Source organism: Mauremys reevesii, linkage group 10, assembly GCF_016161935.1.
Source record: "Mauremys reevesii isolate NIE-2019 linkage group 10, ASM1616193v1, whole genome shotgun sequence".
NCBI lineage: Eukaryota > Metazoa > Chordata > Testudines > Geoemydidae > Mauremys > Mauremys reevesii.
Genome location: NC_052632.1, coordinates 70,560,069 through 70,572,342, shown reverse-complemented (window position 1 = coordinate 70,572,342; position 12,274 = coordinate 70,560,069). Strand labels below are relative to the sequence as shown.

Here is a 12,274-nt window from a genome sequence, read left to right as displayed (position 1 = left end):
GGAATAGCCTTGCCTTGGCACAGTGATGGACTGGGTGAGGTAATCACTGTCTGAGTCATAGGATTGTATTTGGTAACATACAGCATGGCTAGTGCCATAGATAACATGGACATAGCATCTATAACTTTTTTTTATTTGTTGGATTGTCACAAAGAAGAAAAATCACATCTCTCTGAGGAGCTTTGCCAGAAACCCAAAAGCATGCAGATCTGCAGGAAGAATGCCTTGCAGTGAACCATGCACATCATCCCTAGCAAACAAACTGGTGCATCATCATTAGATAAAATTAAAGGGTCCTTCCACAGAAGAAACAAGCCTTTAACTCTGCATTGTCCTGTCTGAGAGAACCCCTTTTCCATGTTGCATTACTTCTGTACCAATGGTGTGCATGGATCTTTGTAAACCTATAATGCATGGTCCTTTCCCCAAGGAGCTTTACAAATTAGGGAGTGCACCATTATTCAGGAAGGTCAAAATAGGGTAAATAGAGAATATTAAGTTCCACACACTAGTGAAAAGTGTAACAGGATTCTATAGAAGATTAAGGAAGCATTAACTGCTGATCTCTTATGAGGTTTAACTAAACGGTGCAGAGTTCATGGCTTTAATGCAGTGAGCTCATCCTACACAAGCAGAACTCCCAAACTCTGTCTAAAAGACCATCCCTCCCTTCATAGGATTTAATTGATCTATTTATAGGTAATCTCTGGTTCCGTCAGGGAATCACACCAAGCTACCCTCAAGGATCTAGTTGGGACCATGTTTCAAATAATATCCGTAAAGTTTCTGTGGGACCCCTGGATCAGGTATGTATTTAACTTTGCATTTCACTAGTTATGAATGACATAGTTAAATCATCAGTAAACACTGGTTTCTACTCCTGTTTCCCTCATTAGAGTGATTCACATGCTGGCATCCTGACAACCTGAAAATTAGCTCTGTGAAATGGTAACACAGACTCCTGCTGTCCCACTGAGACTATGCAAACAGCATATATTGTAAACCTTCCTTGTTAAATCTCAGTGGGAATGTTTTCACTGCTAATCTGTGCGCCTGGGTCTCATTTGTGTAGGGATGTTTGGGTTTCTCTTTGCCCAAATTAGAGCTGTTTTGCTCCAAGCAAGGTCACTGCATCCAGTCATTGGAGCTGTTTGTGTGATTGAGCCGGGTACTGTCATGGTTTTCATTTAGGGGAAGAGAGCAGCGTGTGAAACACATTTTATTCTCTCTCTCTCTCTCTCTCTCTAAGGTTTGGGTGATAGCTGACAAAGTGCAGGGAAGCCACAGCCTAAGTTGCGGGACAGTCTGTCATCGAACAGGAGTCCAACCATTGGAACCAAAAGGGCTCTCATGGGACTACGGCATTGGGGTGAGTGCTAGGGGCACTGAAGTGCTCTAAAGTTGGTATCTACACAGTTATAGGTGGTTGGGCACTGTCTATACAGGAAGATACATCCCCTGTCTCAGCAGGCTCCTATCCAAAATTTTGGATAGATGCTCATCTCCTTGTGGAAGGCAGGAAACTGGTCTTGCACCCTGTACTCTGAAATGGGAGCATTCCTTGTCTTGACTATGGAGACAGTTCCATGTCAAGTGATAGTGTCTTCAGATGTATTTGTCTTTTTTTAAAAATTAATGAAGTGTTATGCAATTACTGTATAGAACAGTGCATCATTTACATTATACGAATCTTTAAACTAGTGTTGGTTTTTAGTTTGAGAGCTTTGGACCCAAAATTAAACTCTTCAATGAAGACTTCAGTGACACTGTTAAAATATGTAGTTAACTGATTAGCCAAATTAAATATAATATAGCAATTAACATGGCAGCATTTTAAAAAGTAAAGCTTCTCCGTGGTCTGTGCATGATTATCCTCCATTGTCATGACGCTGCACTACTCTCTGCTGCAGTGTTTGAAGTGCAGATATTTAAACAGTCTCGGTGAAATCCTAGCCCCTTTGAAGTCGATTGCAAAATTCCGACTTCAGTGCGGACAGGATTTCACCCAATCCCCATTATGCAGAATACTAATCCTTGTCCGGGCCTGCTCCTTTCCTTGAGCATGTCTCATCCATTTTAGATGCTCTATCCAGGAGATAGGAGTCATGGGGATGTGAGCCCCTGCAGTGTGTGAACCAGGCAGGTATACACCCAGCTTCTTCTGGGAGTTGCACATACTAGGAGGTTGGGATTTTATAAGGAGTCCTTTTTCTGAGCTGACCTAGGGGGAAACTAATCCCCTGGCAGGGAATTAAGAATAAATAGCGTAAAACCCTTCCTGTAAACAAAGCTCTGAATCAAATTGTGATGTTTCTTTTAAATTATATTAAAATCTCATGTAGGGTGGATGGGAGCACATTACAGTCAGAGGAAATGCAACTGAAGCTCCTAAGGCTGCTTTACATGAGACCTCTGAAGAGCATTCAGCAAACCCAACGGAGCTAGAAGATGGAGAGAATGGAGGAAAGGGAAACCATTCTAAAGCCACCTTGATGGTAAACGAAGGGCAAGAAGTAGACAGAAATGCTGTTAATTGTTAGTATTTTCTGTTCTCTGTACACTGGCTGCTGCTTGTTTCCCAAGTAATTTAAAGAAAAACAAACTGTAGGACACATCAAACTCAACCCATTTCTGCTCAGAAAAAAAAAAAAGCCTTCTGATAAAACTAATGCATTTTATAGAACTGGAATTTGCAATATGGGCATTTTAATATTTAATTTATTCTTAGACCACTAAGTTAATAGAGTATGACTTGAGAGAACTGACAGAGTTTTGACACGAGAGACAAGGTGCTGTTTGGAACCACAGAAATAGCCCTGTCCCCTATTTAAAGCTGCTACACAAACTCTGAATGTAACTATCTTTGCAGACTCATTTATTTTTCTGTAGAAGTCTTTAATTCCCTTCCCTACATCCCTTAACACTCACTCATCTTATACGCCACTCTCCAGTTTTAGTATTGCTCATCTTTGGGCAGGGAGGAGGATTTTAAAAATTGTATCAGTATATAGGTGATTAGTGTACAAAGAGCTCTAGTCACTGCACTAGTGTAAAATCTAGGGGCCTGATCCTGCAGACACTTATGTACATGCTTAACTTTGCTCATGTGAGTCAGCCCATTAACTTCAATGCTACCCTCGCATTGAGCGGGGATTACTTGCATTAGTAACGTTCCACGTGAGTATAAGTGTTTGTGCACAGGACTGGAGCAGAGGGAGTACACATTACTAAGGGCCAATTTCTAGTACCCGTTCTCATGCTGAGTAGTATCTTATTTCACAAGTGCTCCCACTGGCGTCAGTGGAACTCTTGTGGAAGAGAGTCCTAATCTCTCAGTAGGGGTGGCAGCATCTGCTTCTACATGTATCAGATATGAGGTGGAAAAATCATCTTTTTAGCCTCACGTTCAGCTCATCCTCCAGCAGCTCACAGCTCATGCTTTGTCCAAGTCTCCTCGAGCAAGAGACTGGAAAAATTCCTAATTCCCGACTTCATAGTGGTAGAGAGCTACAGTCACTCCGGTGAAGTCAGTGTAGACTAGCATGCATTCAGAATGGGGCTTTGCTATTAGTTTGTACTAAGTGATCTGTGCTGAACATATTTCTGGCTCTTCTAGTGAGTTAACACCTTAGTGTACATTATTCCTCAAAAGAAGGTCTAGTTCTGTGCTGCTTTAAAATTATAGTTAATCCTAAATTCTCCTCTGAACTTCTCTTATTTTAAAGCCCAATGCTGCTTGGTGCCAATCACCTCCTGCAAGGTGCTGAGCGTTCAACTCCTGTTGGTTTCAGGAGGGCACTCCACAACTTACGGGATCAGGCTTTATCCATTGTAACTTAAAGAGGTTTTCGCTGAGGGACTAATCTTGCACACTTTGATTCAATGGGAATGTTGAGAGCAGGCTCACACCCCGAGTTTCTTAATGGTAGCACTGCAAGTTTACATTCTTTTTCCCTATATTGTGTGTGATTGTATATGGAGTTATTTTTATATAAATTGAATAGCAATGTGGCATGGTCTCACGTACTGTATTTGTAGAAGTAACTATTGCCTGTATTTAATATATATATTTTGATATTTTAATGCCAAGACACTGTTTGTCCAAACGTGAAAGATTCTTAAAGATGCTACTGTCTAACCTATTGAACTTTCCAATATGTGATTATAGTTTGATTTTTACATCTGTGGTGTTCCAGGTGTCATAAGTGACATTATTTGCATTAATTCCTATAAATACTAGGTTACACACACAGTTCGCTAAGTTACACAGCAGTTGTTCCAAATAAACATCATTAATAGCTTTACCACATATACTCTTAGGCTTGCTTTTTCTCTGCACTAACACAGAATCTATGTCAGAAGGTCAACTTACTTTTCCTTTTGAATATCCAATGTTTACATCACCAATGCAAGAGTTACATACAATACCGAGTCAATAAAATATACACTAATGTAATCATGCATTTTCTCCTTTTTCCCCCCAGCACTGCCAACCCCATTTTGTCTGTTGTACAACAAAAAGCTGTTTAAGGGAACAAATGCAAAATATAAAATCTATATTTGAGCACCAAATCTCTGCTCACTGAAAGTCTTCTTAAAAGTAGAAAGTGACAGATGAAATTAAAATGTACATCAGCTCCATAACTGTGGGATAACTTTACTGAAATTAATTGAAGGTTGAAATGGATTTTGAAAAATGTTTATCTATCAGAAAAAAGGCTCCTGTTGTGAAATTCCCTTGAATTTGTCCAAGAGAAACTCTTGTCACTAGCTACTATTTTGAAACTAGGGGTAGCTACTTGCCTTAAGCTACAATGCTAACACTACTGGAAGAAATAAAATACCCTAGCAATTTTGTTCAGTGAGAAGCAGGTCATAGCTGACAGCAGGGCAGTAGTTACTGAGGGAAGGCATACCCTTCATATCAGATCTCTGTACCACTAGCTACCTGATACTACATTTACTGTTAAAGGTTATGCAGTATTGTTTGCCAAATGCTTTAATAACTTGTAATAATGCCCCTTTATTTACGCTAAGATTTGAATCCAGATACTGATACGCCATCTTGGCAGCTAAAATGCTGTCTGTCCCACCCCATAAAAAATCCTACAGAGAAGGATTTTAAAGTACACAGAATGCTGCTATGGGAATCTCCATTGTAATGTACTGGTCACTGAGGAGCTTAAAAACCCCTGCAAGATTTATTAGACTCCCTTAGTGTTTGTCACTCAATATTACTTCTCTCACTTTCATTACTGTGCCTAGACAGATTCAGCAAAGCATTTAAGCACACACTTAAGTGCTTTGCTGAATCGGGGCCTATATAAACAGTCAAGAGAGCTTTTAAGAAATGGGACCAGGATCCACCACAACGAAACGGTCTGTAAATCTAGGCATAGCAAGAAAACTAGAGAGCCATGTACATGGCATCACCCTTTGTTGTCTTCCAAAGTCTGGCTAGTACACTGAGTTATCTGTCTGGACCACATCCCCAGGAACTAGGATAACCCCACCCATATAAAATGCCTTTTACATGACATCTGTACTTGAATTGTAAGTGGGTACTTGCATAACTCTTCCGTTGTGTGTTTAAGGGGGATTAGACTCTCTTAGTGGCCCAAATTAAATTATTTTGAGGTTCTAAGAGAGGCAGCTTTGTTCCTGCTAAAGTGCTGTTTAGCAATGTGGGGCCCGGTCTCTATAAGAGATGCAAAGAGAGTATTTCAGAAGTATATGGAGAGTCCTACTGAAGAAGTAGCAGCAGCAATGTTTGAAAGGTAGGAAGTTGGGTCCATTTCTCCCCTGGCCACAAAGAATCCTACCAGAGGGGACTCACCAAAAAGAGCTGCCGAGACCTCCTTAGTGAGTTCCCCCCGATGATTGTGGGAGGCTCTGAGCCTGTGGCTAAGTGGTTCTGGCCACAGTCCTTGACAGCCAGACTACCAGGGCCTCCACCCAGTCATAGCTGCCTCCAGGATCCCTGCAGCAGGTAAGACTGTGCAGAACAGGTACCATGGCCCCGAAACATGCACTGGGCCCAGGGATGGTGACATGCAACTCCTCTTATCCCCCCCTTTCATTTAGTTAAAACAGAGTTGTACAAAAACTAATTGACCCAGAGAGACAGGCACAAATGGCTGCGGTGTTGCTCCTGTCATGCACTTCAACATTTACTCAAACAATCCAGTATTTACATTGCAATTAAAGTATTTAAAAATCTTTCTGACCTTCATTAGCCTTTCCAGGTTGGCGGCTTCCCAGCTGCTGCAGCCATTTTCCTCCTAAGCCAGTTTTCTCCGGCTGATATAGGGATCACTGGAATTCATTTTGGGCGGTGGGGGGAGGGAGAGGAGACAACATCCTGAACATACTTATCTGCACCTGTTACATATTGGAAGCATTTGCTAAAGTGATCTGGACCTTACCATTGCTTGTCATGTAGGCAGATGTGAATTAGGCTGAAGACTCTCTTTGGGCTAGTGGCTGGTTAGCACTTCATTTGCAACAATGACTTTAAATGCCAGACCAAGGCTCTGGGCCCAGAGGGACCTGGGTTTTTAAAACCAAAATAGCAGGAAGGTGTCACATTATTTAGACTTGTCACAGGGCACCCACCACTTCCTCCTAGCCGCTCTGGAGAACAGCTCTCTTCCAAGTCTAACAGCTGCCCTTATGGGCTCTCAACCCATTGTCCTCTTGCTTACCACCACCCGCCCCTCACTTCAGGGGCTTCGGCTTCATAACTAAGCCCTCCAGCCAAACTACGTGGTTTCTCCTTCAGTAAGACTTTATACCCTGGGAGCTGTTGCTACGGCCAGTCGTTCTCAACTTTTCCAGACTACCCTACCCCTTTCAGGAGGTTGATTTGTCTCACGTACCCCAAGTTTCACCTTACTTAAAAACTACTTGCTTACAAAATCAGACATAAAAATACAAACGAGTCACAGGCCACTATTACTGAAGAATTGCTTGCTTTCTCTTTTTTTAACCATATAATTATAAAATCAATGGGAATATAAATATTGTACTTACATGTCACTGTGATACTTGAGTGTGTTTTTTCACTTGTGAGCCTTGTCTGAAGCCTGGGCCCCAGGCAGCGGGGGCTGAAGCATGTAACTTAGTTTTGCAGGGGCCCCTGTGGTATGGGGACCCAGGCAACTGCTCTGCTTGCCACCCCCTAATGCCAGCTCTGCACGTGCAATCCCCCTAAACCCATCACATGCCCTCGCTGGGCACTGAAACCTCCAGGTTGAGAAGCACCATTCTAGATAAGTTGAATATGCTCTGGAAGAACTCTGCATACCAGCAGGTTGAAAACCACTAGTCCAGGCTATGCCACTCCATCACTGGTGGGTAGGGGAACCCAGGGCCACCCACTACTCCACATTCCAGCCCAGGGACCCTGCAACACCCAGCCAAGGTCTGCTCGGTCCCCAACCTTGCTGCGCTCTCCCGGGGCTGCTGCCTATGCCACCTCCCACCTGGGTTGCCAAGCCTTCAGGATTGTCCTGGAGTCTCCAGGAATTAAAGCTTAATCTTTAATTAAAGATTATGTCATGTGATGAAACCTCCAGGAATACGTCCAACCAATATTAGCAACCTTACCTCCCACAGAATTTCTTCTCTACCCTGCTCTCTCCTGGGTAAGCCCTTCACGAGGGCCATATTACCAGGGGTTCTAGTCTCTCCCTGGGTGCCCTCCTGCCTTCTCTAATGCAGACGAGGATGGTGGCAGACTTCCTCACTGCAGCCATTGCTGTTGCCAGTCCACACCTGCTCAGTTTTGGCTCAGGAGTTGCTTCTACAGCCTAATCCCCTCATGTGTGGCCGATCACACTAACTGGCTCTTTCTTAGCGTCCTTCACTCTTTCAGGGCTGGATACCCCATCACACTTGTGCTTATGCAAGTTCAGCAGTTCTGGGCTTTACTACCCAAGTCTGTTGCTAGGAGAGGTACATATGATTTGCCATACCAGACCACTGAACCATCTGAAATGCCACCTCTTGGCCAGGATTGTCCTGGAGTCTCCAGGAATTAAAAATTAATCTTTAATTAAAGATTATGTCATGTGCTAAAACCTCCAGGAAAACATCCAACCAAAACAGGCAACCCTCTGGCAGACACAAACCTCTGGGGTGATATCCTGACACCACTGAAATCAATGGGAGTTTTGCCACTGATGTCAGTGAGTCCAAGATTTCATCCCTGCTTCACAAGGGGTGGGGATGCATAAATGAGGCATGTGTTCGGAAGGTCACTTGTTATCTGGGGAAAATGGATTTAAGCAGCTGATCTCTCTGGGCAAATCCTCTATCAAAAATGAATATTAGCAGGTCCGCCACCGCTTTGAAGAGTCTGAATCACTGCAAGGAGGCCTCACCTATGGAGGCTGCCCACGCACAAGAGGTGACCTCAGCAGGTCTCAGATTTAAAGTCTAGTTTGCCCTCGAGGCTACAGGCAACCCCACTTTCACATGATTATCGGCTGTAGTGCTGGCTCCGTTCCTTCTGCTTCATCAAGCAAAAAAAAACCCATGAAAGCCCCTCAGCACCTAGCAGATTTCCTCCTTTTAACAATCTGCTTCTGCTATAGAGAGGAGGGGGTTTTATTCACTGAAGCCTGCTTTGAAGTAGATAAGAGAAGTGAGCAGTTAAATCTTAATAATCTCTTCCCGTTCATCTATAAAAAGAGAGTGCAAGGGACAGAAAACACCTTGATCAGATGTTATCCATCAGCCCCCTCCCCATCAGAGCACAGTAGTAAGCTAAACTAGAGATATTACAGGCACTTGTGGACACTACACAATGGAAGATGGTAGCCTAGATGGCTCAATGGCGTGAGCTGCCATTCAACTCCCTGTGAGGGAGAGATTAGTTCAAAACAGCTCTAAGTAATGGGGTTTTTTTGGGAGGGGAAAAAAGTCACTGGGAAGAGCCAGGGCCGGTGCTACCATTAAGGCAAACTAGGCGGTTGCCTAGGGCACCAAGATTTGGGGGCACCAAAAAGCGGTGCCCCCAATTTTTTTTTAACAGGGGTTCCTCCCTGAGCGTGCGGTCGCTGCTCCACTTCTCCCGCCTCCCAGGCTTGCAGCGCCAATCAGCTGTTTGGCGCTGCAAGCCTGGGAGGAGAACTAGAGCAGGGAGGGCGTGCTCGGGGAGGATGCAGAGCAGAGGTGAGCTGGGGTGGGGAGGTGCTGCACAGCTCCCCGGAGGGGGGGTGCCTCAGGCAGAGGGGGAGGAGCTGCCGCAGGGCTGGGGGGGGGGGGCGCAAGGTGGAAATTTCTCCCTGGGAAGAGCTCAAGTTCAGGCAGTAGAATCCAATCCCTGCAGTTAAGGGAGCACAGTGTGTGAAATGCAACATTCATGTTCCCCGTTGCATCTACAGCTACCGCAGACGATAGAAACATGTCTCTCTCACAGCCTGTCTCGGACACTTTATGTATGCCAGATAAAAACATTATCACACTATCAGTCCTGGCACGGTGGAATAAATATCACATTACAGGGTATTAATGGCCAAAGTCTCTCCACACTGCACCAAGCATTAGAGCAGGGAGAATTCATAGGGTGTCTACATTGCAGTAAAAATCCCATGGCAGCAACGCTGAGGCCGGGCAGCTGATTCTGGCTGGAGTGGCTCCAGCTGCAGGGCTAAAAATAGCAGTGTAGCTGTTCAGGCTTGAGCTGGAGCCCTGCTCTGAGACCTGATGAGAGGAGTGGGTCTCAGACCCCAAGCCCGAGCCTGAACAGCTACACCACTATTTTTAGCCCCGAGCCTCACGAGCCCTCGTCAGCTGACTCTGGCCAGCCGTGGCCATGCCACGAGTTTTTTATAGCAGTGTAGACACACCCATAAGGGTCAGAACGGCTTCCTGTTGCACACAGAGCACCTTGGGTTGCACAGGTTCTTCACACAACACACAACCTGTAGAACTCTTTGCCGAGGGCTGTTGTGAAGGCCAAAACTGTAACAGGGTTCAACAAAAGAACTAGAGAGGTTCCTGAAGGACAGGTCCATCAGTGGCTATTAGCTAGGATGGGCAGGGATGCAGCATCATGCTTTGAGTGTCCCTAGCCTCTGCTTTGCCAGAAGCTGGGAGTGGACAACAGGGGATGGATCACTTGATGATTCCCTGTTCTGTTCATTCCCTCTGAAGCACCTGGCCTTGACCATTGCGGGAAGACAGGATATTGTGCTAGATGGACCATTGGTCTGACCCAGTATGGCCGTTTTTTTGTTCTAGGGGTCTCTGCAGCTGTCCTCTTCAACACCCCCTGCAAAAGATCCACCAATCTCTCCCTCACTCAACCACCAGCCTGCTTCCCCCTTGCACCACCCTACTCTGTGGGGACAAAGGTAGGGCCCATGAAGCTACATCCTGTGCCAGCATGAGCACCTAAATCCTGCCCTTGCCCCTCTGCAGCATAACCACAACTGGCCTGCTAACATCAGCACTCTATGGCCCTGGGTGGGGATAGTTGTGACATATGCTGTACGTGCAACATTTCCAAACAAAGAAATGTTAGCTCGGCAAAGAAGAGCAGGGCTAGGAGAAATGCGAGTTTTTATTCCAACATTTTTTAAAAAGTTTCTTTTCTTGTTTCAAGATCTCCTGTTTCATTCATTGTATTTAACAGTACCTAGCCCAGAATGAATCCTAATTGATTACAATGCTGGCTTTATTAGGAGTTCATTTTAAATGCACAGATTATCATTGTCCAACTGGTAAATATACAAAACATTTTTCTGTAATCACATCATTTTTGCAAAGATCACAAGTAACTTAACTGTTAAATATTTATATTACAATAGCACCCAAAGGGTCCAAATGGAACTGGGGTCCCATTGGACTGGGTGCTGTACGAACACAGCCAAAGACAAGCGCCTGTCTAGAAGAGCTTACAATCTAACAAATCTCTTTTAATGTTTCTGTTGAAAGGCACTTTCAAATATATATATAATGCGACAAGGATCACATTCATTATTGTGCATGTTAAGTGCAGTTGTAGGACTACATTTTAGGAACGTGACCCAAAGTCCACTGAAATGAACTGGAACCTTTCCATTTACTTCAATGAGTTTAGGGCAGGCGTTCTCAAATTGTGGGTGGGGAGCCCACAGTGGGTCACAACCCCATTTTAATGGGGTCGCCAAGGCTGGTGTTGGCCGTGGGCCCCAGCAAGTCTGAAGCCTAAGCCTAAGCCCCGCCGCCAGGGGCTGAAGCCAAAACTCGAGCCCCACACCCCAGGGCTAAGGTTACATTCCCCTGCCTAGGGCAGAAGCCCTTAGGTTCCAGCTTTGGCCCCCTGCCCAGGGCAGTGGGGCTCAGTCTTTGATCCCCCTTCCTGGGGTCGTGTAGTAATTTTTGTTGTCAGAAGGGGGTCATGGTGCAATGAAGTTTGAGAACCGCTGGTTTAGGGCATTTAGGGTCTAGTCCACGGCCATTTTGTTAGGTCGTATTCATACCTGTTCGATCACACTAATCAAGCTACTCAAAATATGTTTCTATTGTCATTAAATTTGTTCCTCCCCTGAGTAGCAGGATATTTAAGAATTCAGGGGAAAAAAATCCAGGTAATTGTGGTTAAAGAAATTAGTCCTGCTATCCAAATATCAGGTCAGTTAGATATGTCCCTCCAGTAGCTGTATACATTCCAAAGTACTGTACCGGGCCATAAACTTCATTATTCCTGCACCAAGATTCCCCATGACATGTTGTCACTTCTGGAGGAAAAGAAGTTACAGCCACTATTTTCAATAATGACTAGTAATTTAGGACATCACCAGGGCCGCCCAGAGGATTCCGGGGGCCCAGGGTCTTGGGTGGCGGGGGGTCCCTCCGTTCCAGGACCCGCCACCAAAGTGCCCCAAGGACCCACGGCGGGGACCCCCCGCCGCCGAATTACCGCTGAAGCGGGACCCGCCGCCAAGTGCAGCCCCCACCGCGGGTCTTCGGGGCACTTTGGCGGCGGGTCTCGGAACGGAAGGACACCCCCCCCACGCCGCCGAATTACCGCCGAAGATCCGACTGCACTCCGGCGGCGGGTCCCGCTTCGGCGGTAATTCGGCGGTGGGGGGGTCCTTCTGTCCCGGAGAGGAAGGACCCCCCACCAGCGAAGACCAGGAGCGAAGAAGCTCCAGGGGCCCGGGCTGGGCCCCGCGAGAGTTTTCCGGGCCCCCGGAGCAAGTGAAGGACCCTGCTCCAGGGGCCCCAAAAAACTCTCGTGGGGGCCCCTGCTGGGCCCAGGGCCTGGGGCAAATTGCCCCAC

The 12,274-nt window shown here is 45.6% G+C and overlaps 1 protein-coding gene across 2 annotated transcripts in view; it reads left to right on the top strand.

Annotated features, from left to right (window-relative positions):
* The window catches only part of TECPR1 (tectonin beta-propeller repeat containing 1), a 38,845-nt gene extending 34,389 nt beyond the window's left edge, over positions 1 to 4,456 (top strand). For both annotated transcript variants that reach the window (XM_039491298.1, XM_039491299.1), the window contains 3 exons: positions 700 to 806; positions 1,250 to 1,369; positions 2,343 to 4,456. In XM_039491298.1, the coding sequence (XP_039347232.1) occupies positions 700 to 806; positions 1,250 to 1,369; positions 2,343 to 2,540 (425 nt within the window). In that variant the 3' untranslated portion in view covers positions 2,541 to 4,456. The remainder of the gene's footprint in view (positions 1 to 699; positions 807 to 1,249; positions 1,370 to 2,342) is intronic.
* The last annotated feature ends 7,818 nt before the right edge of the window (positions 4,457 to 12,274 follow it).